General features: G+C 37.1%; 1 protein-coding gene across 3 annotated transcripts in view; it reads left to right on the top strand.

The window, feature by feature from the left end:
* VAV3 (vav guanine nucleotide exchange factor 3) overlaps positions 1 to 24,837 on the top strand; it is a 148,076-nt gene that overhangs the window by 53,281 nt on the left and 69,958 nt on the right. For 2 of the 3 annotated variants that reach the window (XM_054285958.1, XM_054285960.1), the window contains exons 4-15: positions 329 to 394; positions 2,640 to 2,748; positions 4,994 to 5,086; positions 5,183 to 5,251; positions 8,455 to 8,558; positions 10,503 to 10,602; positions 11,848 to 11,943; positions 13,601 to 13,669; positions 16,106 to 16,192; positions 16,623 to 16,708; positions 17,079 to 17,211; positions 17,541 to 17,650. In XM_054285958.1, coding sequence (XP_054141933.1) covers positions 329 to 394; positions 2,640 to 2,748; positions 4,994 to 5,086; positions 5,183 to 5,251; positions 8,455 to 8,558; positions 10,503 to 10,602; positions 11,848 to 11,943; positions 13,601 to 13,669; positions 16,106 to 16,192; positions 16,623 to 16,708; positions 17,079 to 17,211; positions 17,541 to 17,650 — 1,122 coding nt within the window. The remainder of the gene's footprint in view (positions 1 to 328; positions 395 to 2,639; positions 2,749 to 4,993; positions 5,087 to 5,182; positions 5,252 to 8,454; positions 8,559 to 10,502; positions 10,603 to 11,847; positions 11,944 to 13,600; positions 13,670 to 16,105; positions 16,193 to 16,622; positions 16,709 to 17,078; positions 17,212 to 17,540; positions 17,651 to 24,837) is intronic. The other variant, XM_054285959.1, reaches the window with a different exon arrangement.

Raw genomic sequence — 24,837 nt, forward strand, 5'->3', positions numbered from 1 at the left:
ATTCTTGTTTTTAAAAAGAAACAAACAAAAAAAAACCTCCAACCAGATCTAATCTGAAAGTTTTGATCATTTTTTCCAGTTGAAAAATGTCAATGGTGTGTATTAGTGGTGATCTATAACAACTGTGCCCAGTAGGATTTTTATTATATTAAGTGTCAATCCACATAATGAAGTATAAATACGCATACACTGCTCATCAGAGAAAGGGGGAGGCATATAAGCACATTAGTATATAATAATCTGTGTGAAAATTTTGGAAACCAAACATAAATCCACTATATGACCAGGCTAATGGTGTCTGTAATTAATGCTATTTTTCTTTCTATAGGCCCTTCCCTACAGAAGAAAGTGTTGATGATGAAGATATCTACAAAGGTCTACCTGATTTAATAGAGTATGTTGTAAATATATTAATTACAGATTTTTGTCTTTCAGTTGCATGCTATTGTTTGTACTGTGCTGTAGAACATATAGTTTTAATGAGAAATTAATTTAATTAGTAAATATTTTGTTAATTAATTCTTCCTGGTCAGCATAATAACTATGAAAACTTATTGGAATTATTATGCTACATTTGTGTATATAAAGCAGCATGTTTCACAGAGGGTGCTTGTAGCAAAGGAAATAAAGAATGCATTTCTAAGTCACCTGTCAGCACTATGAGAATGCTTCCAGAAGATTGCAATATCACTTGTAAGGAAATTGTCTTTGCTAACTGGCAAAGAAAATGAATATTTGGATCATAATCCAGGATCTTTTCCCTAAAGTCAGTGAATTTCTTAATGTTGAGTGCATTTACCTCTTCTGGCTAAGTGTTTGCAGGATTGTCAGGATACTCTTGTGTCCTATGGCTGGGATCCCTCAAGATCCTTGAGGGATCGTGTTGGACAAGAGCCAGGTCAGAGCTCCCTGTTCCAAGGCTCAAAGTTCACCAGCACTCCTTGCATGTTGCTTCCTGCAGTGTGGGAAAGAAGCTGCTGTTCACACCAGGGATTTGTTTCTTCAGTGCCTATAAAGAAGGGAAACCTCAGTGTGATTGGCATTGCTCAATTTACCCCTTTCCCTGCCAAGCTTGTCCTTGTCTCTGCAGCTGACTGGCTGTCTCATAGATAATTGCTTTTCACTCTGTGTAGCAGAGCATGCAGAAGGTAGGAGTTGTAGTCTCCTCTGAGACCCAAGTGGACAAGAGGTGTAGTCTTTATCTCTTAGATGTGGTGGCATTATAACTGTTTGAAAATAGTTCCACCAGTTCTTAAATGGATATGTAAATTCAGCATTGTGAGACAGTCTTTGATTAAAAAAAACCCAAACCAATCATACCAAAGAAATTGATTTGTAACTCTTCTTGTGTAACAAATTATGAAAATTATTAACAGAAATTTAATAGTTGCATGCTGTCTCAATTGTGAGGAAGCAATTCAAGAATAAGAAACAAATGTGCCAGTGAATAATGCAAATAGCTCACATTTTTTAGTTTCCCTCAATTATCAGTAAGTTTATTTGAAATTGATTTAATTTTCCCTGAGTTTAAATGGTGTCTAAAGAGTTTAAAATTAATTTAAATCTCTTTGTCAGAAAGAACTGTAGTAGTTAAATGTTTCTACCCTTCCTCTGCCTTTTTGCCAGCTTTTGTTTGCTGGAGCAGAGGTACTAGAATGGAGTGTGTGCTGCATCTGACAGCTGCCAGTGTTAAAGTGAAGTGCCAGCACAGCATCACTGCTGGTGGGAACTGAAACGCTGGACTAACCTGTTAGCTTTTACTCTGAAGGGTTTCAGTGTTGTCTTCCAACAGGACAAACCTCAAAATTGTCTGCATATCTGATCCAGTTCCTATGTTGTTATTGTGACTCGACTGCTTTCAATATCTTTTAGAGTTTTTTTGTAGACTTAACCTGAGGAATAGGAGGGAGAGTTATTAAAGGCTTGATGCAGTCCTAGCACAAAGCAGGTTATACTCTAGCAGGGCTGAGTAATGTAATGAAGCTGAATTAGCTGAGGGCAGAGTTGAGCACTTACTTTCTGCTGTATTTTTGTGGTCTGGGTAATTGCAGGGCATCGCTTGCACATAGTTGGTTTTGTTGAACTGTCTGATTTTCAGTTGGATTGGTTCCTTTGTACATTTTTGTGTAGCTGGAGGATGTGTGAGATGATCCAGATTCTGGTTTATGATGTGGAGGTACAGTGCCTCAGTGCTGGCTCTGCAGTCTCTGGTGTGTTTTACCCTGGCTCATCCTTTCTTCACATAGGGAGAAGACCTGTAACAGTCTCACATCCCAGTGCAGTGGGATGCAGGCAGCTCCTCTTCACTGGATGTGTTGGGGAAAAGGTCAAGGAAAAGAGGGACCTGGATTGTAGCTTGTGACAAAACTGTCCTGAGGTGTTGCTTTTGCTGCTGGTTTAGTTCCCCTGTAGTTCTAAATTCATTAGTCTTTGGTATTGTGTTGATTCTGTAAAATTTATTTTAAATGAATTGAGAAAATAAAATGAATGGACCTGATTTCCCTTAATGAGTTACTTTCATTAGCTATTCTATTAATTAATCTGTTTGTTTACTGTAGGACTTTCTCCTATGAGTAGTCCCTTGCAGAGCTGGTGGTACTTTGTCTGTGCTGCAGATTTTTTTTTTCTTTTCTTTTCAGTGAAACTGGTGTTGAGGAAGATGAGGAGTTGTATGATTGTGTCTATGGAGAAGATGAAGGTGGGGAAGTTTATGAAGACCTAATGAAAGACGAAGCAGCACAGCAACCTGTATGTTTTCCAGTTCCTAGCTGCTTTGGGACAATAGCAGTTAACTTTTTGAAAGTTGAAATGATGTCTTTTTAGATGGTTTCACTGACACTCCTGCTCAGCTGCATCCAGAGTTCTCATGTGCAGAGCATTATCTTCTATGTTAGACTTTGCAGGCTTTTTGAGTAAAGGGGAAAACAATAACTATAGTAAGCTTAAAAAAGGTGATTTTTAAATGAAATACAATAATTACTTTGATAGTTTTGAGTAGTAAAATTTACCAGCTATTTTAAGAACAGTTAATTGAATTGCTTGCTTGAAAGTGTCCTACCTTCAAATTTGTTATAATTTTGTGAAATTCTTGTGTATAATATTATTATTTCAGTCATAGTTTAGGTGACTAGCCTAACAAGGACAACTCAGAATTGTTTCAAATTAATAAATTTATCCAGCCATGTAGGTTTATGTTGCAAAGTAAACTATTCCACTAAGTTTTCCCTAGTTGTAGCTGAACTCCAGAGGCAGCTTTTCTTACCTGTACTGGTATCACACATTATTTCTTATTCCCCCTTTCCTTTTGTGTATTGCACTCAAATTCTAGATGTTTGCAGTGTGGATAGAAAAATTGGTATGTCAATTTCTGCCAAAAGTGTCTGTGTTAGTGATCTCTTTGGGTTAGGTGAGCTCAAAACTGAAGTGAATGGAATGCCAGGATTTGTTTGCATCGCTCATATAAGTACTAATGAACAGCAAATGCCCAAGTTTTGCAAATGGATATAAACTACTGAGTACAGCAACTTCTGTAATGGGGCGAATATGCAAACATTTTTTGGACAGTATTGAGCTAAAGGTAAAAAATAGCTGAAAGTCTAAATAATGCCAAATCCTAATACTTTATAGAAACTAATTACCTACAGTTAACTGTGAATGTCTCCTTCCCTGTACAAAAGAATTTGGGAATAAATTTGAGATGAGGGTGACCATGATGATGCTCACCAAGCACAATTCTTCTGGTAAGACTGCATTTTTGCAAAATGGTTACTTGTGTCTGCATCTGATAAAGACAGAACCTTACTGTTCATTGTGGGAAAATGAAGAACTGCACAAATTGGGTTTTCAAGAGTAGTTTCTGAAATGTCAAAACTTCATCTAGAAATTCTGCTATTCCTAGAAAAGTCTTTTGTTCAAAAGCTAAATGTAGTTTTTCTGAATGGAAAGAACTAGAGTGCAACATTTCTGCTCTTGACTCTCTCTGTATTTGATCATCATCCAGTTATCTGGTCTGTGTGCAGCACAGGAATTCTCTACATTGGATGAAAATAAGTAAGATACAACCAGGGATATGCTGAGGGGTGTTGCAAATTGATAAATAGGCTTCAGAAAGTATGTTGTAGTTCTATTTCTTAAGATACTGCTTCTTGTTGTTGGAGAAAACATTTTGGATTAGTCACTGCTTCTAACTGCAAGAGCCCATCCAGTTACTGTGTCAAACCTCCATGCTGACCTCTAATATCTCCACAGCTTCTGTGCCTTGTTCCATATCATCTTCCACTTATTTACTCTTCTATTTGAAATAGGATTTTATTGAAGCTGTAATGCTGTAAATCCTATCTTGGGTAAGAGTGCTTGTAAACTATTTTTATAGAGTCATGTAATTACTGATAATTACTTCCATGTCCTATGAGTCTGGTGGTTTACATGAAAAATCCAGGGTCTTGTTGGAGGCACACACATACATATGCAACAGCTGAACTTTGAGGTCACTGCGCTTCCTGATCTGAGGACATACTCCTGTTGAGTCTGAAGAGAAGGCTCCCCTTGAGAAAGAAAAGGGGAAAAACTGTAAATAAGTACAAGGATTAGACTGAATCCAATATTTATGGCAATGCAAAGTTGCTTATGTGATTTAGCCCCATTAAGTTTAATAGAATTATTAACTGCTGGGTATTTAAAATAAGATTTCTCAGTCTGGATGTAAATTAAATGTGACCTTGTATTTCAGCTTCCAGAGTACATGCTGATACTTCAGTGTTTTATGTCTAAACATTAATTTTTCATAATATTACTTTGATTTTGATTTTACTAAAGTCATTGGCTAATTGAACATTAAAATATTCTTGGTTATTTCTGTCATCTTTGGAGGCTGCAGTACTCAGAGAAATTCAGGAAGCAGTTATCCTAATTGTGTAATTCTAAACAAATAAAACCATTTGTTATCCATTAGGTGCCTGTTAATGACTTAAACTTGACTCCATTGTAATTGCAGAAATGTCCTGAAAATGACATAAGAAGCTGTTGTCTTGCTGAAATAAAGCAAACTGAAGAGAAGTACACTGAAACCCTGGAATCGATTGAGAAAGTAAGATGCTGCTTACAGACTTGTAATATGCATTTTTATAAGCAGTCTAGAATGTAAATTAAAATAGTCAATGTGTATATAATTTCTTTCTTTCAGTTTTTCATGGTGCCATTGAAGAGATTTCTGTCAGCATCAGAGTTTGATACTGTTTTCATCAACATTCCTGTGAGTAATTACATATTTAATGAGCAGACATGAGGTTCATAGCTGATTGTGATATATTGGTGTTACGTGTTACTGCACAAAATGATTATTTGAATTACAATGCATGGTATCTTTATGTGGATATTAGTTCATTAAAAAAGATGTACACTACCAATTTATTTTTTTTCTGCTTGAGGGAATAATGTAAGTGAAATAGGATTAGCATGTGAGATAGTGAATTGTTATAAACTGCAGTATTTTTAATCCTTAAAAGCTAATAATTTCTAGAAATTGATTATCTTCTAATAAATGCAGTTATTTTAATGATGGTACAAAGTTGTAACTGCTAAGTTACCTATTGCTGTGTACTGGCTGTCTGTAGCTGCTCTGCAATTCTTTGCCCTGGCTCCTGCATCATTGAACACACTCACAGTTTAGGACTCAGAATCTGGTGCTGGAAAGGATAAGGAAATCCTCTGTGAATCATCTAGGAAACCTCCTATTTGACTGAAACAATAGTGGTTCCTGTGATTGCTACTTTGTGTCATTTATTTTCAGCTTAATCAAAACAGTATGACAGTTTACATGTATTTTTAGTTGATAAGAGATCAGCCTGTCTTTAGTCTGTCTAACTTTAAAGGAAGACATGAGAAATGGTCTGAAGCCTCTCTTAACACAGACAAATGAAAGCAATGTTCTTTTATGAGGCCTTTTAAAAGAAAGGGTCCCCACAGTGTGGCCCATGAGCCACATCAAGCTGTTACTGCTTGTTAAATATCACCTCTGGTTTGGCCATATATGGTGTGTCCAACAGGCTCTCAGGTTATAGGAGGAGGTGTTGGGGATTTTATTCTATTCTGTGAGAACCTGGCCTGTCTGTAAAAATGTTTTGGTTGCTGTTCCAGCATCATCCTGATAGAAGCTAAGTTCTGACAGTTACTATGCAGATGATACCTGACCCCTTGCCATATTTTTCCCTCAGCGAAGTTTTCACTCTGCCTCTTGATTGCTGTCATGTCCTCCACTTTGAATATTAGTCCAGAACATTCTCACAGATATCAGTAACTAACTTAGCTTCTTGAATTACATCAGCTCCCACAGAGATTCTTTTGCTTTTGAAAACAAATCTATATTCTGGTCCTGCATTAGTGTTTCTTACTCATTGCAAATAAAGCCATGATGTGCCCTACCTAAGTTACTGTAGACCTTTCCTAAGGCTCTGTGTGTCCAGGCATATTGACTTTTGTTGAAAGACCTAATTCCAGTCAATGGAAACACTGCACAAGGGTACAGAAAGGGCTTGAATGCTGTAAGCACAGGCAGGGAGGTCAGCCCACTCGCTACTAGTTAAAGGATTGCATGGGATCACAGAAGATTAAAAAGAGTGAAGCCTGTATATTTTAGACTAGAGAGACACATAGTAAGCTTATATTTCAGTTGTTTTGTATTGCTTTTTGTTACAAGCATTCAGTATTCTGCTGTTAGAAGATGCTGCTTATTCCCAACTCCAGGAGCATTTCATAGGCATCCAATAACCTTAAAAGAAATACAGGACTTGCCTAAGCCAAAAATATTTGCAAATGCTTTGTCTGCTCAGACCTTGTCTGTGTGGCAGTTCCTCAGCAGGAAGGCTGGAGGGCAGTGGAAGCTTGCTTTAAACTAAAAATAGCTGTTACACAGAGCTCTGCAGCAAAGTGAGATGTGAAGAGCAAGTGCTGTGTTCTCAGAACAGAATGGATTTTCTTCTGTTAAGGGGTTGTGGTGAAGGATTGTTTCCTTAGGGTGATGTTATATTCCTTAAATAGAGTCTAAAAGAGGCTTGCTGATACCAAAATACTTCATTTTGAAGAAAAAAAGCAATTACCCCAAATTACTCACCAGTCTAAAGAGAGTGCCTTTCATTGGCAGGCATATTTATAAGTTCTGTTTTCTAAAGTGAGTGTATGGCTTTATATTTGCATCTGTATAGGTCTGTCTGTATAGTGTATATGTGCATTTGTATGTACATCTATGTGTGCACCCACATATAAATGCACTTATAGCTGCACCTGTGCATGCCTGTGAATTCTATATGGACATACAGAAAGAGAGATGAAAGTATGTGTAACAGATACTGAAGTGTTGGAATATTCATTAACTTCAAATGATGTTAACATCAGTTTAGTTTAAAACTTGAGTTGAATTAGAGATGGCAACCCAAAAAAGACCCATTGTTCCCTTAGCATTAAGCTGTTTTTCAGGGATATTGCTTAGCTGAGTCCCTGTGTACTCTTTAGAAAAAGTGGTCCTGTTCCAAATACATTAATTGGGAAGCATTTCTGTAATAATGTCTGTGTACTGCAACTTAAGATTCTGAGGATAAGGCCATACAGTTGCTAGCAACTAAATTTGATCTGTTTCAAGATTCTGCACCCTCATCAGTGAGGTGATTGACCTTGTATGTACTGTTAGTTTTCATCATGTGAAGTGAAATGTTTTAACTCAATTCACGAATCAATCTTGAGTATTATTTTTGTAGTCTCTAATTTCTTGAATTAAATCATCTTCAGTGGCTTGCTCTCTTAAACAGTCCTGTTTTTCATTCCAATGGTCTGTATACTACTTACAGTTACCCAGATTTCAAAACTTCTTAACCTGTTTTGACTTAATTTGTTATGAATTCTCTGACAGTGTCCATACATGTTTAAGCTGATGCAGTCTCCTATAGTTTCTGTATGATGGTGTATAAGTAAGGAGAGTTGCAACAGTAATCAAAGAGCAAATATTTCTGCAATATTTTCTCTCAGACATTAGCTGCGTGCTGTATTGGGAAACTCATTATGATTGCAGTTAATTTAGCATTAGGACATCACTAATCGACCAATGTAATGTACAGAACTAATTTTTCACAGCTCAGGGACAAGAATCATTACTTCAGCGTGTCACTAAAGCATTTACTTGACTTGCTTAATTTTAAAATTATCATTATAAAATAAAGGTGAATTAACAGCGCACATTCCAAGCCAGAATAAATTAGTCTCTAATAGGTAGTTCTTGGAGTTTAGTTTTTCTTGTTGCACTATAAGGGAAGATGTGCCAAACCTTGAAATGAGATTCTGCTCTCAAATAATCTGCTTTCCAATTTATTGAAATTAATGAGTCAAACATAAAATAATTTTTATGTTCAAAGCTTTAAGCCATTTTGTTTTTACAAAGCTTTCCCCCTCCCCATTACTGTTTTTAAGGATTTGGTGAAAATTCACAGGAATCTTACACAGGACATCAATGATTCCATTGTTAACAAAAATGATCAGAACCTATATCAAATATTTATTAACTACAAGGAAAGGTAAGATTTAAGGATTCTTACTAATTGTGCTGATATGTGCTCAGTATGGTATTTTACTGTGTTTTTATTTGATGAATATTTCTGAAACAGGGTTAAGTTCAGAGTAAGTTATCAAGCTAGTTTTGGTGTTTTGAGCTGGAAGTCAAAATGCCACCTATTGTTTTATGAGCCCTCACTCTTGTTAGCCCAGCTTTGCCAATATTTCTACTTAGACAGGTAACAAATATATTTTTAAGGAAACTTAAATTTTACACAGCATTTTTTCATGCATATAATGCCAGATATTTTATAACATGTATTAGTACTGTTTAAGAGATAAAATAAATGATACTTATTAGGGATGTTTCAGATTCAAGAACAGAAAAGGTCATAACTGGAAAGAAGAGGCAGCATATGTAAAAGAGAAGAGAGAATAGACTATGGTCTTGCTTTACCCTGAGTCAGAGGTGTGATAGTAAAGCAAACACCCTTTGCCTTCAAGCTTTGAAAAGCAGCCAAGCTGATAACAGGATAGCTGTGGCAATATGCCATACCCTGTGGGCTAATTGCCAATTTTTTACCCACCTTTTCATATTGTTCCTTCTGCCAGCTCTGAACAGCTGTTGGACTCTCCAAATGAATTTATGTGCCTGTGGTACTTGGCTGAAAACACTTGTTCTGTTGGCTACATTGCTGACCTACCTTAAAGTAACCTTTGGGATTTGGTTGAAAATTAAGTCCTTCTGGGAGCACAGTCAGACTTGAGGGAGCTAAATGGGTTTGCTTCAGGGGGAAGGAGGATTACTGCAGTAATAATTAGTGTGTGAGAAATTGGACAGCAGCATCCCAAGAATGCTAGATGGGACAGTTTTCCAAGGGAGGAGGGTGTCCCTGACTGCCCAGAAACAGTCCTGCCTTCAGAGACCCTCTGTCTCAGCTTCTGGTTTGGAGCAGGACAGTTATTTCCCAGGCTGTTACACTTTCTGCTGCTGTAGGAGGGAATCAGGGGACAAGGAGTTGTTCTGGAAAATGCTTATCTTTCTAAAGTTGTTCTGAAATGTGTGCTAAAAGAGGAACAAAGGACACTGAGAAGAAATAGCAAGTTCATATTATTAAAAAGAGGGAACAGAGGTTGATGCAGTGTCTGAACCATACGGTGGTTAAAAGTAATCCGAAATGGTAAGTTTTTAAATCATTGTCATCACCTTATTGTGCAAAAAGAATTAAATAAAAGGTAAAGGTTAGGTGAGAGAAAAATAAATTTAGGACACTTCAGTGGAAGGCTCATGGGAATCCACCAAAAAAGGTTTGAAGCATACAGAAGAAATCACCTCAAGAAATAGATGAAAAGGTGAAAGAAGGGAGCACTCTTGGCACTGAGACTAGCAGAAAGCACTCCACAGAGAGAGGCAAGAAATTCCTGTTGTAAAACCAGGCTCCTTCAGGAAGCATTGCTTCACTTGACATCTACTGAAAATTTCTTGTGATATTGTACACTATTATTTTGATCTGAGAGCTCAGACTTGATAGAAAATGTTGGTGATAGATGAGTATGGATAACCTACAAGTTCTTTAAAGGATGACTGTAATTAATCCTATTAGGCCTGTGCTCCAGAACTTACTCATTACAACCATGAAAGTCTACATTGCTGTAAACACTATAGACTGTTCTGTTCAACAGAAAATTTGCTGCTTTTTCATGAATCCTGTATTTATCAGAACATATTTATATATAGGTAACTATTAAAGGAAAATGCAATGATTTTAGACTATTTTGAAAATAGAGCTAAACTGTTCTTCTGAATAGTCTTCATTCATTCATGTTGTCCATTGAACACATGGTTAAATTCTACCCTTGCTTATATAGGCACTGCTTCTCTTGAAACAAAGATTGTGGAAAAATGGTGAAGGGTTGTTCTTAAATAAACAAATGCTCCTTTCATTCTTTCTCTTGCTTTGATTTAGGTTGGTTATTTATGGACAGTACTGCAGTCAAGTGGAGATAGCAATATCGTGCTTAGACAATATCTCTAAGACAAAAGAAGATGTTAAATTGAAGTTAGAGGTATCAGTATTTTTTAACATGTGTATATAAATATGTACCTTATACCATGTATTTCTGTGACTGTGTTCTGCTTTCATTGAAGTCAAAACCTTTATGATGATGAAACTGTCTGGACTGATGAGTCTGTGTGTTTCCCTTCCTTCTTTTGGAGCCTCTGATCAAATGAAAATGTGCTGCATGCACTGAAGTGTGCCTCCTGATCCTGAAGTGAAGGGAGCTTTGCCCCTGACATTAGCAGAGTTAGTGTTTTCTCTCAGGATGTGACCATCAGTGGTACCCTTCCATTTATCAGTGTCTCTCAGCTGGAACACAGAGTTGCAGGATTAACAGGCTGGGAGGGACCTGTAGGGTGCCCAGGCCCTTGTCCCATGGCCTCAGGGTTGTCTGCCATGACCCCGTGGTGCCTTCTGCAGAGCTGCTGCCCGTCTGCTGAGCCTTCAGGGTCAGCGTGTCCCTGGCTGGTGCCTGTGGAGTGCCATCTTTGATGCCATCTTTGCCTTGCTGCCTTCATGTGAGGCTTGTGCTGAGCCTGCCCCGAGCGGTGCCAGCTCCCCCTGGGCTGTGCTGCCTGCAGCCCTGCTGGGCTGTCCTGTGTCTTCTGCTGCACATCATTGCCTATGCCACGGCAGGGGAGGGGCCTTGGACAGAGCCCTGAAGAGCTCTGTTTGCAGTTGCCCCTCAGGTGGTGCAGGAAACATCAGTCACTGCACTTTTTGCACCTCATAATTCAGTCAGTTTTTTATAGACCTGGAGCATAACATCCCAACCTGGATGTTACTCTACTGTGAGAGATGAAGTCATGGAAAATTCAAGGCAGACTGTCCCCACCCATTTACAGATCCAGTCACATAGGTCAGGTATTAACTTGTGGTAAATCCATGTTGGATATTCCCATATAGCTTCCTCATGTGCCCAGATATTGATGCCAAGAGGACTTGCTCCACAATTTTTGCAGTCAAGTGCTGAAGTGAGACTGACTGACCTGTAGTTTTCATGATTGTCTTTTGGGGTTTTTTTTGTCCCATAGGAAAATATTTTTTTTAGTTGTATGGAAGGCCAGGTTTCTGTTGCCTTCGTTCTGCTCTTTTATGAATGTTGAAACATCTGAGAACATGTGACTAAATGCAGGTTACTTTTGCTTTTTTTGGTTTTGCCTTATCAACTGCTTTTCTTCATTTAGGCCTATTGTCTTATTCAATCACTCAATAGGCCTATTGTCTTATTCTTTCTTCTGCTTTGAACTAGGAGTGTTCCAAGAGGGCCAATAATGGGAAGTTTACATTGCGGGATCTCCTAGTGGTTCCAATGCAAAGAGTGCTGAAATATCACCTACTGCTCCAGGTATTTTATTTTTGAAATTTAAGGGGGCTGAGAGAAAAACTGGGGTTGTTTATCATCAGTGGGTTGTAAAAATGAAAGCCAAATGTCTTTATCAAAGGAGGGTGATTGATGCTTCCCTGGATTTGTTAAGAAATAAAATTCAGTCAAGTGCAGGGTTTCTCCCAGAGATAATTCCTTAGAGCTAAAGCATATCTGGGGAAAATAAAATAAAACATGATTGTTTCCTCAGTCTCTGGACATTTTTTGTTGGTGTGTTTAAATTGGTTAGTAGTACCAAACCATAAGCATGGTACTTGGAAATGTGAACCATTGCCCTCCAAAAGAGGAAGCTGGGCCATACATACAGCATACTTTTAAGATACTTCTTTGCTGTCATAAATTGCAATTAAGCCATATTTATTTTGAAATACTTCTTGTTATAACCCACAAAGCATTAGCTTTTGCAGTTAGTCCTGTAATAAGGGTGGAGAGTCTTATAAATTTAATTTGATAGCTGTGCCAGGAGACTCATTAGTTCAGCTGAGAAGAAATGTATTACTATATTAGACTGTCAACCTGCTGATGCTTGTAAAATGTCATTTTAAAAAGATCTACTACTTATATATGGAGCATAATTTTTACTCTGCAGAACAACATACATTTTGTAATATTAAATTTTTGAAATACTTCTGTAAATGAGTCATCAATATTTTGATCAATGCAAAATTGGAAAAAAAGCAAAATTAATGGCACAACTTCTTAAAAAAAAACTTATGAGATATGACTCATGATTTTATAGTCAACCTGTATATTGTGGAAAGATGATATACAACGTCACTATGCTCTGTGTAACAATATCTGTTGTACAAGACAAATATTTTACAGACTTGGAAAGAAAATGAGTAAATTAATAGAACTGCAATGCAGATATAAGTACCAGTTATTTATTATTAATTGTAATATGAGTATTAAAAATACTATTCAATTTCTTATGATTTTACTAAGTTATCTGAGCTGAAATGTATAATTACTGCCTCAAATTATAAAGAAGAAATGGCCTGTTTCCCCAAGAGGTTGTTACTCTACTTCATAAAGCCCCAAAAAGACTCTGTATTTTCCATATAGGAAGTGGTTAAAAGAATTCTTTGAACATGTAAATTTTATTTCAGTATGTTTTTTGAGTCAGCTTCCTCTTAGGTATGACGAGACAGTGACTTTTAACCTGTGCGCACTTCAGCTGAAGTTTTACTGCCAGCCTGCATCCTTGTCTGTGGACAAGTGCATGCTTTGGAATAGGATGAAATACCATATAGCAACGTGTAAATGAACCTGAGTGTTGTTTACCTGGGCTTCCAGCATGCACATACAGTAATGATCTGATTTGGCAAGTTTTAAGTGCTAGACAGACCAAATTCACTTCTTGTGATGGTTCATTAGCAGCTCAAGTCAGTGTTTAGGCTGTGCAGCAATTATTCCTAAACACTTGCCAATAGTCCCCACTTGCAATAGTCCCCACTCACTGATAGGCTGCTCACTCTGGGCATGAAAATGCCTATTCTTGGGCTGTGTTTTCTGGTTTTGGCTTCTGTATTTTTTGGGGGTGGGGATGAGCAATGATCATTTCAATTTATAAAAATGACAAACAGTGGGTGGAAAGTTTTAACTGCTGTGTCCACAGGAGCTGGTAAAGCACACTACTGATGCCATGGAGAAGGCAAATCTAAGACTGGCACTTGATGCAATGAAGGTGAGTGTTTAAGGCAGTGAAGTATAGATGTCTGTTGGTGGTTAGAATGGTAGCTCAGAATTCTATTTCCTGGAGGAGATCATTTTCCTCATAACATTTCAAACATGTTTTCACAGGTTCCTGTGAGCTTTGTATGTCATGGCAAATATAAAGTTGAGGGTTTTTCTCAAGTCTGGGAAACAAGTTCAGTAGTTTTCTGCAGCAGAGGGCTTGTGAAATGGAACTTCCCCATTTTGGGTTACTTTTGCATCTGCTGAAAAACAGGTGTTTCAGTCATGTTCTTGCTTCTGAAATTTAGGAGCATTTCTACTACTGTAAGTCAATTTGAGTCAAGATCAGTAATTTCCCAGTGAGATGGAGAGCTGTCTTTGTTTACAAGACCTTTTTATGTCATCTTAATACGATCTCTGTGGCATTACCTTTGAAAGCAGTGGTATCTTTCTGGAGGTAAGGTGCCTGTCACTGTAGATTCACCTGCAAGTGGTACAAACAAATGCTTTATAGAATAACTGTGCTGCCTTGTGCATAAGGTGATATATTAATATATTATGTGCCTTGCACAGCTTCAGAAGCAAAGCACGGCTCTGCTTCAGTTGCCTTCATGGCATGAATGGTGACATTCATGTGCTGGAATTGGGAAGGTTTTTCTGTTCTCTGTGGAGAAAGGAGCCAACATGCCATAAATTATATCTCCTGTTGTAATCTGTATGGTCCACAGTAGGTGCTGAAGTCAGACTAAGTTAGTTTTGGGTCACACAGCTGTCTCATATTTTGTGGCTGCCTTGAATGCCTGGAATACAAACCAGCTCACGAATGAGATTTTTAGTTCCCTTCTTTTGTTACCCATTTTTGTGCAGTGAATGGAGAGGGATGGGCACCATGATAATTTCCCTCGGAGAGGTGCCTGAAAAGAAGTGGCACAATGTTCATCCATCTAGTGGCAGGCCATGCATTCTGGTTGCTGCTAATTGGCTTGGAAAATAACTCTGTTTTATATTTACCCCTGCTTTTTCTTTCCAATTTGCTGGTTTTCTTCATTGTTGGTGTCTGTTGGATGTAAAAATCAAAGAAATCTCCTGCCAGAGTGGCTATGGCAGATATGCACTGACTGGCTGGCTGTAACCAAACAAAATACCACAAATTCTCACTCCCACCCCTCCAAACCCACAAACCCCTGAGATATGAGTGTCTTTCCTTAAGGTTGCAGCATTGTTCCCATTCTGATTTACTGTAGCTCCTGGTATTGTAGTAAAAATAACAGTGTAGCACTGTGTTTATCTTCTAAAAAACCCCCGGTGTCTCTCACCAAGAGAGACAAAAAGAAAATGTCTTTGGAAAAACGGCTAGCAAAGGGGTACTACCCCCCAGGAAAGAAAACTCTTGGAAGGATGATGCTGTTGGATTTCTTTTGGCAGCAAGAAAGGACGTTATTTAATTGCTAACCCAAGCCTTTTTAAGAATGACATGAATGTATCCTGCACAGATCCATTTGGGAAGCTAGCATAATGACTGCAGCTATTCATAGATTTTGATTAAAAGCATCTTAGGGAGAAGATGTGTTTTCCTCCCACCCTCCAAATTTGTGACCATATTGAAGGGATACTGTGAAAGCAAGTTAGGAAGATCAGAATGCCTTTTCCAACTGCTGCTCTCAGCATTCCTGACCCTACCAATTACCTCTTCTGCTCGCTCCTCATCTCTAGCCATAAACACAGAAGCCCCAGCAAATTGTCGCTATTACTCAGGCATCTTCAGAGCATTTTAAAGGCCTTAGTGAAATGTGTACAGTACATGTTCTGGTAAAGGGCACAATAATGATCTCACCCTGTGACTTCAGATAGTATATCCCTTCAAAAGCCCCTTTTAAAATCTGCTGTGTAATGGCTTCTCTCTGCTGTGCAGCAGTAAGAGCAAGATCCCCCTACTGGGGCGGTAGCTTATAAGCACCCAGGTTTATGATTAATTTACACCTTGCATTCTGCTTTTGAGCTGCCTTATATATGTTTTCTGCTATGTTCTCTATTTATCTCCTATTTACCTCCGAGGTTGGATGTTGACTGCTTTTTCAGTAGTGAGCTGCATGAATTATGTTTCCATCTTTAATCTTGAAAATAAAAGACTAAGGAAATTCAGGAAAAAATCAGCTCTTTTTAAGAATTCATTACTTGTTTCCCTCTTTCTTGATAGTAAGTTCATGTTCCAATAGATATCATGAAGAGTGTTGTAACTATTATTAACATATGCAGACACTTTTTTCCTTCTTTATTTAGGCATACATATTGTTAATTCTTGAACATTAAAGAGATTTTCAAATAAAATTACTAAAAATGTAGATAAGACAAAGATAGAATTAGAAATAAACTTGTCAAAATAATCTATTACAGCAGTCTGCCATAGAGAAGTTATTCTTTTCCTCTTTTGCTGTTGATACTCTAGGACTTGGCTCAATATGTAAATGAAGTAAAGAGAGATAATGAAACACTTCGGGAAATTAGACAGTTTCAACTATCAATAGAGAATTTGGTACGTGATTTTTTAATTTACATATAATTTTAAAATCACTTTTGATCAAACATACTGATAGATGTATTTTATCCTCGTTTCATAGGATTTTATAATATTCTTGATAATATTTAAGTAGAAGTATGTTTTGCTTGGTTTAGAATTCTATTAAAGTACATAAATCTCACTGTTCTGGATGTTGGTAGCTAAATATGTTTGTAAGTGTACAGTGACTCTCAGATGTTTCTGTAGTGGGAAAACCTTTCCCATTTGAAGACCAAGATAGAATGGGCTGATTCTTTATAGTATTTAGTTTGTTAGTAAGGAAAAGATGTTTCCTGGTCTGAGAAGTCCTTTATGGGAGTAAAAGGAGTGAGTGGTCTACCATTTGAATGTGTTGCTATCTTCACACTGTTGCTGTCTGGAATCATACATTTTACTTCTATTTCAGAACCATTCCCTCTTACAGTATGGCAGACCTCAAGGTGATGGGGAAATACGGATAACGACATTAGACAAACGTGCAAGGCAAGACAGGTGATGGCATAACTTGTGGTGTTGGCTATTGAAAACCTGTGAAGTAACTCTTGCTAGATTGGAGGTTGGCTCACTGATTCGTGGGAGCTTTCCATTCCACTGGGCATTCACAGAACCTGTCTGCCATTGACCACGTGAATGTGCAAAGTGATGAATGGAAAATTAGTTATTGTGTTATTGTCTTAGATCACTAAGTCCCTTACAAGGAGTTGGTCTTAAGCAAAAGTACTTTAAATGTTGGTGTTATTAGCCAGTAGTTTAGTTCTTCATCTTCAAAATTTTAAGTGCCACTGGCAAGTGTGTAAGTTAAGACTTTCTGGTGTTAGCTTTCTGGAGTGATTTTAACCATCTCTGTATTGTATTTTCATAGGCATATCTTCTTGTTTGATCTAGCTGTCATTGTTTGCAAACGGAGAGGCGATAATTATGAAATGAAGGAAATAATAGATCTTCAGAAATACAAAATTACCAACAACCCCACTACTGATAAAGAAAATAAGAAGGTAAATATTTGTTGTTAATTCGCGTAAAATGTTTATTTTTAGCAAGAATTTGAAACATTTTGTGGGAGTTCAAAATGTAAGTACAATTTCTTTAAGATGCTTTTCATTTTAAATATAAGCTGGAGTGAATATTTAGATTTCAACTTTATTTTGAGGTAATTTAAATGTTTGAGTAAGTCATTCTAAGGGAACACAATGAAGTAGTCTTACTGTTCCCAAAATTAATGAATTAAGGAATATACATATGCTTTGTTATTTTTTTAGGGGTTTTTTTCATTTTTCTCTTCTTCATAACTGATGACTTTTGTATTGCCAATCTTCTTATGCAGTGGTCTTATGGCTTCTACCTCATTCATATCCAAGGTGAAAATGGTTTAGAAGTTTATTGCAAAACTAAAGACTTAAAGAAAAAATGGCTTGAACAGTTTCAGATGGCTCTGTAAGTATATTTTTATTAAGATAGAATTGCATTCATCATTCATGTAAGAATTTTGCTTAAACTATACTGAAATTTTTTCATGTTTTAATGCAGTCTAGTTATCTATTTTATTTGATATTCTGAGAAACAACTGATTGACATCTTCATCAACAGTATTTCCCTGAAATTCCTCTTGGAAAAGGAAGAGGGCACTGTAGGCTATGTAGTATTTTCCAACCTTGATGCTGAATCTGTTTTAGTAATGCGGTCTTAAGCAGGCATGAAGAAATAATAATTATATAAACAATAAATATCAGAACAGTGACATTTTTCCTATCCCATTTTAATTTTGACTAATTGAAGTATGTTTTTGAAAGGTGATGCTGGTGGTTTGGGAGGGGATGCTGGCATCTTTCCTAGTAGGTTTTATCTAATTTATTAGTTAGCAGCTGAATCAAGTTGCTTGGCATATTAGATTTAGTTTCAAATGACTGATTTCCTTTGTATGTTTTAAAGTGAGAGGAGGTTGCTTTAGACTTCTTGAAAAGTAAGTGTTCAGTTGCAGCACTGCAGATTACATTATTGTTATGCAGCATGAACTTTATTTCCATTTCTGATTCTTGTCAGAAAGACGAACATGATTATTGACGCTTTGGGTGTTGTGATTAAATTTAAAGCACGCACAAGGGATTTGGATGACAGGTGATGCTTGCTTTATGGAAAGAAAAAGTGTGAGGGGGCTCTCAGTGAACACAGCATTAGCAATGGTGGGTTTGGATGTGGTTGTAAAGGGGTGTGGATTCAGGAAAAAGGCTATTGTGAGCTGATTTGAGTGAAACCTCCTCAAAAATTATGTATAAAATTTTAAAAACCTCAGTATGATAAGTGTTAATGATGTAACAGAAATATATGGAAGGAGAAACTGAGCTGGACAGATACAATAAAGCCTGCTTACTAGGTTTCCCATCTTGCTGATTTTTATTGAAGGAAAAATTACATGTGTTTTGGCAAAAATTTCTGGGTGGCATAATTGGGGATGGAAGGAAGTATTTCTTTGCATGTCTACCTCTTTATGTCCCTCTGCTCTCCCTGCTGTGCTTTGTGTAATACCATAATTATATTTACTTAACATGTATGTGAGAAGTGAGGCACTCAGACTTATCAGCTTCAGCATTGTGACTCTTCATCACTCTTTAGGCATCCTGGCCCAGTGCCCCAAAAAACCAAACAAACCAGAAGTCAGGTAAGGAGCTAAGAAGAGTGGGAAGACCACTATGATTTTTTTTTTTTTACCAGTTCTTCCCAGCCTTGTCTATGGTAGTGTGCAGGACCATTCTCCCCTGCCCCTCCTCGTGTTGCTGTGTGAGTGCAGCTCTGCCCTCATACAGTGCTGGGCACCAGCCAGCCCTGCTCAGCTGTTGGCAATGTGCCTCTGTCACAGGGGTTATGGCTGCTGCTGGCCCGTGGGAGCAGAGCAGGCAGAACCTCTGTGCTTGGCAAGTGCTACTCTTCCCTCTCTGGCAGACAGACTTGGTCTTTGAAAATGGGTGGTGGTGCCTTGCATGGATGTTTGTCCTTCTTGTAAAGCCACACCTCTAGTTTAACCTCTGTCTGTGTGGTTAAGGCACTGGGGCTGGAGCAGCAGCATCAAGCTGAGGTGCAACATGGTGCAATGGCATTATTGCTTTATCCTTTCTGGAGTTCTCATTGCTTATCCCCAACTCTGTTACATGGGCTTGACTTCACTGCATGTTTCCCTCAGCATCTGTCCCAAAACATTCCTTGGTGCATGCAGCAATGATGATCTTCTAGTGCATGGTGAGACACAAGAGTTGGTATTTAGGAACAAACTAAGCCGGGTGTGTGGAACGGTCTCTCCGTTGGTTTCATTTGTAGTTTTCAGGGTTCTCATTCTCTACTGTGTAGATTTTTTTTTTTTTTTTTTTAGATTTTTTAGATATTTTTCTGCTCTGAAATGTAGCTGTGATTGAAATTGTGCTCTTATTCATTGCATTCAATATAATTACTACTTCCATGGGCAGAATACTTCTCATTACTTAAAATTTTACAAGACTGCAAACCCAGCACAGTTCAAGGGGTGAATAACTTTGGGTTTTGATTATCAGAAATGATATTGTTTACTGAGTTCCAGACAGAAATTTCAATGCCTTTGAGATAGCAGTATGTTGGTCTACTACTTTGTAGTTTGTGCAAGTGTTAATCTAAGAACATAATAAGAGAACAAACTAGGATCTCTCTTATTATTTTTAAAGTAAAAATTAACCTTGTTGCTGCTAGAAGAGTCTAAGAAGCATAATTATTTCAGCTAGGGCTGTAATTTCTCTTTTTGAGGGGGGGAATGTAGATGTTTATACTGGTGTATGAAACAGTGATGATAGTTTATTTGCTGAAAAAGCACCTATTGTTGAGATGCTTGTGTTGTTGAAATGAGTATTTGCCTCCAGATATGGGGGGTTTATTGATGAAATAGAGGAGAACACTGCTTTGCTGGCTGGACTTGATTTAGGTGCAGAGGGCAGGAATACATTAGGCATACTTGGTATGGAAAATCCCTGAAGGAAGGCTTGATGAAACCCCAGTGCTATTTCCAGTGTTACTTTTCAGAGTAGTAAATTTCTCTTGGAAAGCTAATTTTCAAAACCTGTGAAAATATTCTACCTCTTAGCCAGCTCTGTTAGTGTAGTGTGTGATGAGTTTTGTTTTGAGGGAGGTTGGAAATGCTGGGTTGCTGGTCATAGGAAACTGAGTAAATAGTTTTTATTTTTTAAATTTATTTATTGTTTTTATGGCAGCTCTGTTCCCACAGTATGTATTTGTTGTTTTCCTGAGACTGTTGCTTTATTTAGAAAATATATAATATACCAAACACCCCGATTTCTTTTTCTCCTGAGAATTTCATGGGTGTTCCTGATGTCTCTTCATACAGCACATCCTTATACAACAATGATACTGTGGTCTGGCTGCACTGAGTTTGATGCTGTTGACCTAGGCATAGTAATAGTCACAGCTGCTCATTTACCTATAGATCCCCCCCCAAAAAGTTTACTGTGTACAACCCAAAATTGCTGCTTCTTTTGGAGTACTGGGTTTTCTAGATCACAATAAACACAAAATAAAGTGGAAACTCTTGTTGGTGGGTTGGAGAAATTTTCTTTAAGCTGTCTGTCAGAAACCACTGGAGGATGTTTAAGAGGAGTCATCATTGCCAGTGCCTGAGTTCTGCCTTGATGTGCCTCTTCTCTCACTGCTGTGAATGCACATTCTGCATCACAGGAGGGTGCAGCCTGCTTATTGCCTTGGAAGAGATGTGGGGCTTAACTGTGACCGTGGCCAACTTGAGCAGTTGCTATTTTGTTCCTGCTATTTTGTTATTGTTCATAGCAGTGGATGATGCAAGGGTAAATAAGCATATTTGCAAACATAGTGCTGCAAAGACTACTGTTACCAGCCATGGAATGTTTAAATTTGGTCTAGCGTGTCAAATAGCACTGGTTTAAATGCAAAGTCATTCCATATCCAGAATAATATTGATAGAAGTGTACAGCCAAATTACTGTTCCCATTCAGCCAAATTAGAGACATCATGTATTAAACGAAAGTTTGTCACCAGTGTGATAAAGTGTATGGTTTATTTGCCATAACTAGGTCATTTAAAACCTCAAAAACTGATTGTGTGAGACAAAAATCTTTTATATTTTCTAGTAGGACATCTTGTCTAATTTCTTTCCTCTCCTATTGAAAACACCAGAAGAATCAGAACAAATAAGTAACATTTTCATGTTATTCGGTTTATGCTAAAAGGTGGGAGTGTTGATTGATATTTTTCCCTAGAAAGCTCTTCTACATATGCGTTTTGATTTTAAATATAATTATTTTTAAAAATAGTTGGCTAATATTTGTGTCAATGAATTTATGCTAACCATTCTTTTTATAAAGAAAATACTGCTTGAAAGGTGAAGCGTCCCTCCTCTCTTGTATGCATATGTACATATTCTATTTATGTACCTCAGCTATATTGGTACTTAGTTGACTAATTACAAGGCTTAATTTCTTATTATAGAGCAACTGCTTTTCTTATCGTTGTTGGGAAGAATTTAATTCTTCTGTTTTCTCACGAGATGATAGAATAAATAGTGAAAGAAAATCTGTTGATTTGTTGCTACATCTGTCTCATGCTGACATTTAACACTCTCTTCCATCCACGAAATACTTTGTGTGTAGTTTGCTTCTTGAGCGCAGCAGAGCATGAAGCAGGTGTGTGTTCTCATCACCACAACAGTGGAGATCTTTCCCATGAAAGGCTGCAGATTGTATTTTCCCACTGACAATATTGGAATCCATTAGTGTAATATGACATGTAATATCTTATGCTGGTTTGTGCTGAATTTATTTTGTCATTATGTTGTCCACTTTCCTAATTTAATTAAGCCTTCCTCAACTGGGTTTTGTAATCCACTGTAAAAATGACTGTCAGCAATTTTGACTTGAGTATAGAAACATCTTACACATAAATGCAATTTAAAGAAGCATTTAAGTTGGAAGAGGTGTGTAGAGATTTTTGGCTTTTGTCTTCTGCAAGGCTTAAGTTGCTCAGGGCTGTGTTAGCTTTAGTCCTGCTGGATTTTAAGACACAGAACCAATATTGTAAAGTCTCCTGCAACAGTGTTGTAATACACCTTTTAATTAGCCTTTACTCAACTATTGCCTTTCACAAACTGAGAAATTTATGAAGAGATGTTGCAGGCAGAGGAACAGTTCAAATTTCACTTTCTGAAGTACTATGATTGTAGTTTCTGCTTTAACATAGCTGAAATAGCAATATTAATGTCATGTCTAATTAGTAATGCCTGAAAAATCAGTGGGAAACAGGTTCATTATAGTGGTTAGGGTATGCATTAATGGTATGGAGTTAATGAATCTGATTTTTCTTTTAAATACCTAAATAAAAGATGTCAGACATGAAAGCTGTACGGCCTTCACAAAATAGTGGTTTTAGTTTTAATTACACTGTACTTTGTTTTGGGTCACTAGAGAGTTTGTGCAGCAGCTTGGGTAGCGTCTAACATGTTTTTGAAAAATTGCTGCTTCAATTCAACATAAATTCACACCCTGCAACTCAAGGGACACAGAACATATCATCTGATAGTGAGGAAATAATCCTGAGATTCATTGATGATCAAACCTGATAAGTGTGTGAACAACAATTTATATTGGGAAACTACATAAGTTGCATCCAGAGCTCATTGGTTTTCTAAATTTTAAAGAAAACTAGTACAAGACACAAGGTAGGTGCAAAGCGTCCTCTTACCCATTATCATTTGTATTTTCACGTTTGCTTTGCACTCTGTGACTAATGACATGGGTCAGATTCCACTGCAATAGATCTGTTCCCTCAGATAGCGCATTAATAATGCATGTGCATTAAGCTTTCTTCTGAGAGAATATTTGAGCTCTGACATATTGAACACTGGCATATTAAATTAAAGCTTTCTTATCAGAGCATCATAAAAGCTTTAAGATGTCTGCTGCATTTTTTAAATAACCTGCAGAGGTGTTGCACTTGTACCAACCTCATACAGGTTACCAAAGCAATAAACAAACATGTCTGCCTGGGGTTTTTTCATCAGTAGAAGTACTGCAATACTGCAAAAATGAATGCCAAGTTCATGTCTGGTAAAGAAGAATGCTTGCCTGTTCTTTGCTGTGACTCCAGTTGGTTTTGATCGAATGTTTTTCAGGGTTATAAGCAATTATTCACAACATATTTATAGTTATAAAATTTCTTTAGATTATTCCAGACACAGCAAGAACTGTGTGAAGATGATGGATATGATTAAGAGCACAGTGTAAGGACAGTGTAAAATGTGAAAGCAAACCAGAATTTATGAAAACAGTGGGTAAACACCTGAAGATGATAAATATACTTCAGTATTATGTCTTCCAGTTCACAAAACCCGAAAATATCCCAATCCTTAAGTTTCTACAACTTAACTTACAATATCTGAGGAATATTCCTATGAAAATTAGTGCTTCTTAAAATTCAGTGAAATAAATTTGTAGTGACACTACATCATAAAAATAAAGTACCACCATCTAAATATTGGCTTTTTTTGTGCAAGGAGTTTTTTCAGTGTTAAAACATGGAATGCTGCATTACATGTTTGTCTTGATACTCTGGTTATATGAATAGATGTCTCAGCTTCTCCCTGCAAACCAATGCTACTTTTTTTCTTAGCACATATAGGTATTTCTCTAATAGTTTATAAGGTAATGGCTGTATAAATCCTGTAATTTCAGAGTTTTTGACTCCAAAACACAGATTTATCTTCAGTTAAGTGTAAATATGTTAAAATATTTAAAGCTTACCTATACAGGCAACTTGGTAAATTTGGATTTGTAGGACTTAGAACTTTCGCAAATAAGGTTCAGCCATTGAATATAGATGTATATAAAGTATAGATGCTCTTGATTTGCAAATACTGATGTGTGACAGAGCTTTGTTCTTAGCAGGTAGTGTTCAAAAATGTTTTACAGGAATAGATTAGCTCAAAGCCGTTCACCTCCCATGCTTTTTGGGGAAGTAGACTGATAAGAAAAAGGAAAGCAATTATCTTATTTGAAACAATGCAGTATGTTTCCAAAAAGTTAACAAGATAATTTCCTTGATCTCAAAAAAGCCACTCATCATATGATCAAATAAGCAAATTTCCTAGCAAATTCTTAGAAGTTGCGTGTTCTTGATCAAAAGCAAAATTTACTTGTGATATGGTTAATTTAATTTTATAACATGTCTTCTTGATGAAGACTCTTTGATGTGACAAAACAGAATGTTTGAATATTAGCATATGGAGAATTGATTGATTGATTACTTCAGTAAATAGCATTCTCAAAGATGGTTCTGATATATAACAGCTAAGCTGGAGAAGAGAAAATGAATTAGCTGTAAGTAATCAGCATTGCTCCTGAGAAGAGAAGGTAAAAAAGAAGCTGCAAACCATCCTTTGTGAAATGGCATTGCTTGCTTCTAGTGAGAGTATCCCTTAGGAAAGCCTTTTTATTTATTTTTTGGTAAACAACAAAATCCTTGTAAAGATTCAGAAAGGAATACTTATTTATATTTTACTTACTTGTAAATTACTTATTTGTGGCTTTCTCTCTGCCTTCTTACTTTCTTGTTGCACAAATGCC

This window comes from Melozone crissalis, unplaced genomic scaffold (genome assembly GCF_028551555.1).
Source record: "Melozone crissalis strain CALT ecotype California unplaced genomic scaffold, PUWL_Pcris_2 ptg000045l_1, whole genome shotgun sequence".
Classification (NCBI taxonomy): domain Eukaryota; kingdom Metazoa; phylum Chordata; class Aves; order Passeriformes; family Passerellidae; genus Melozone; species Melozone crissalis.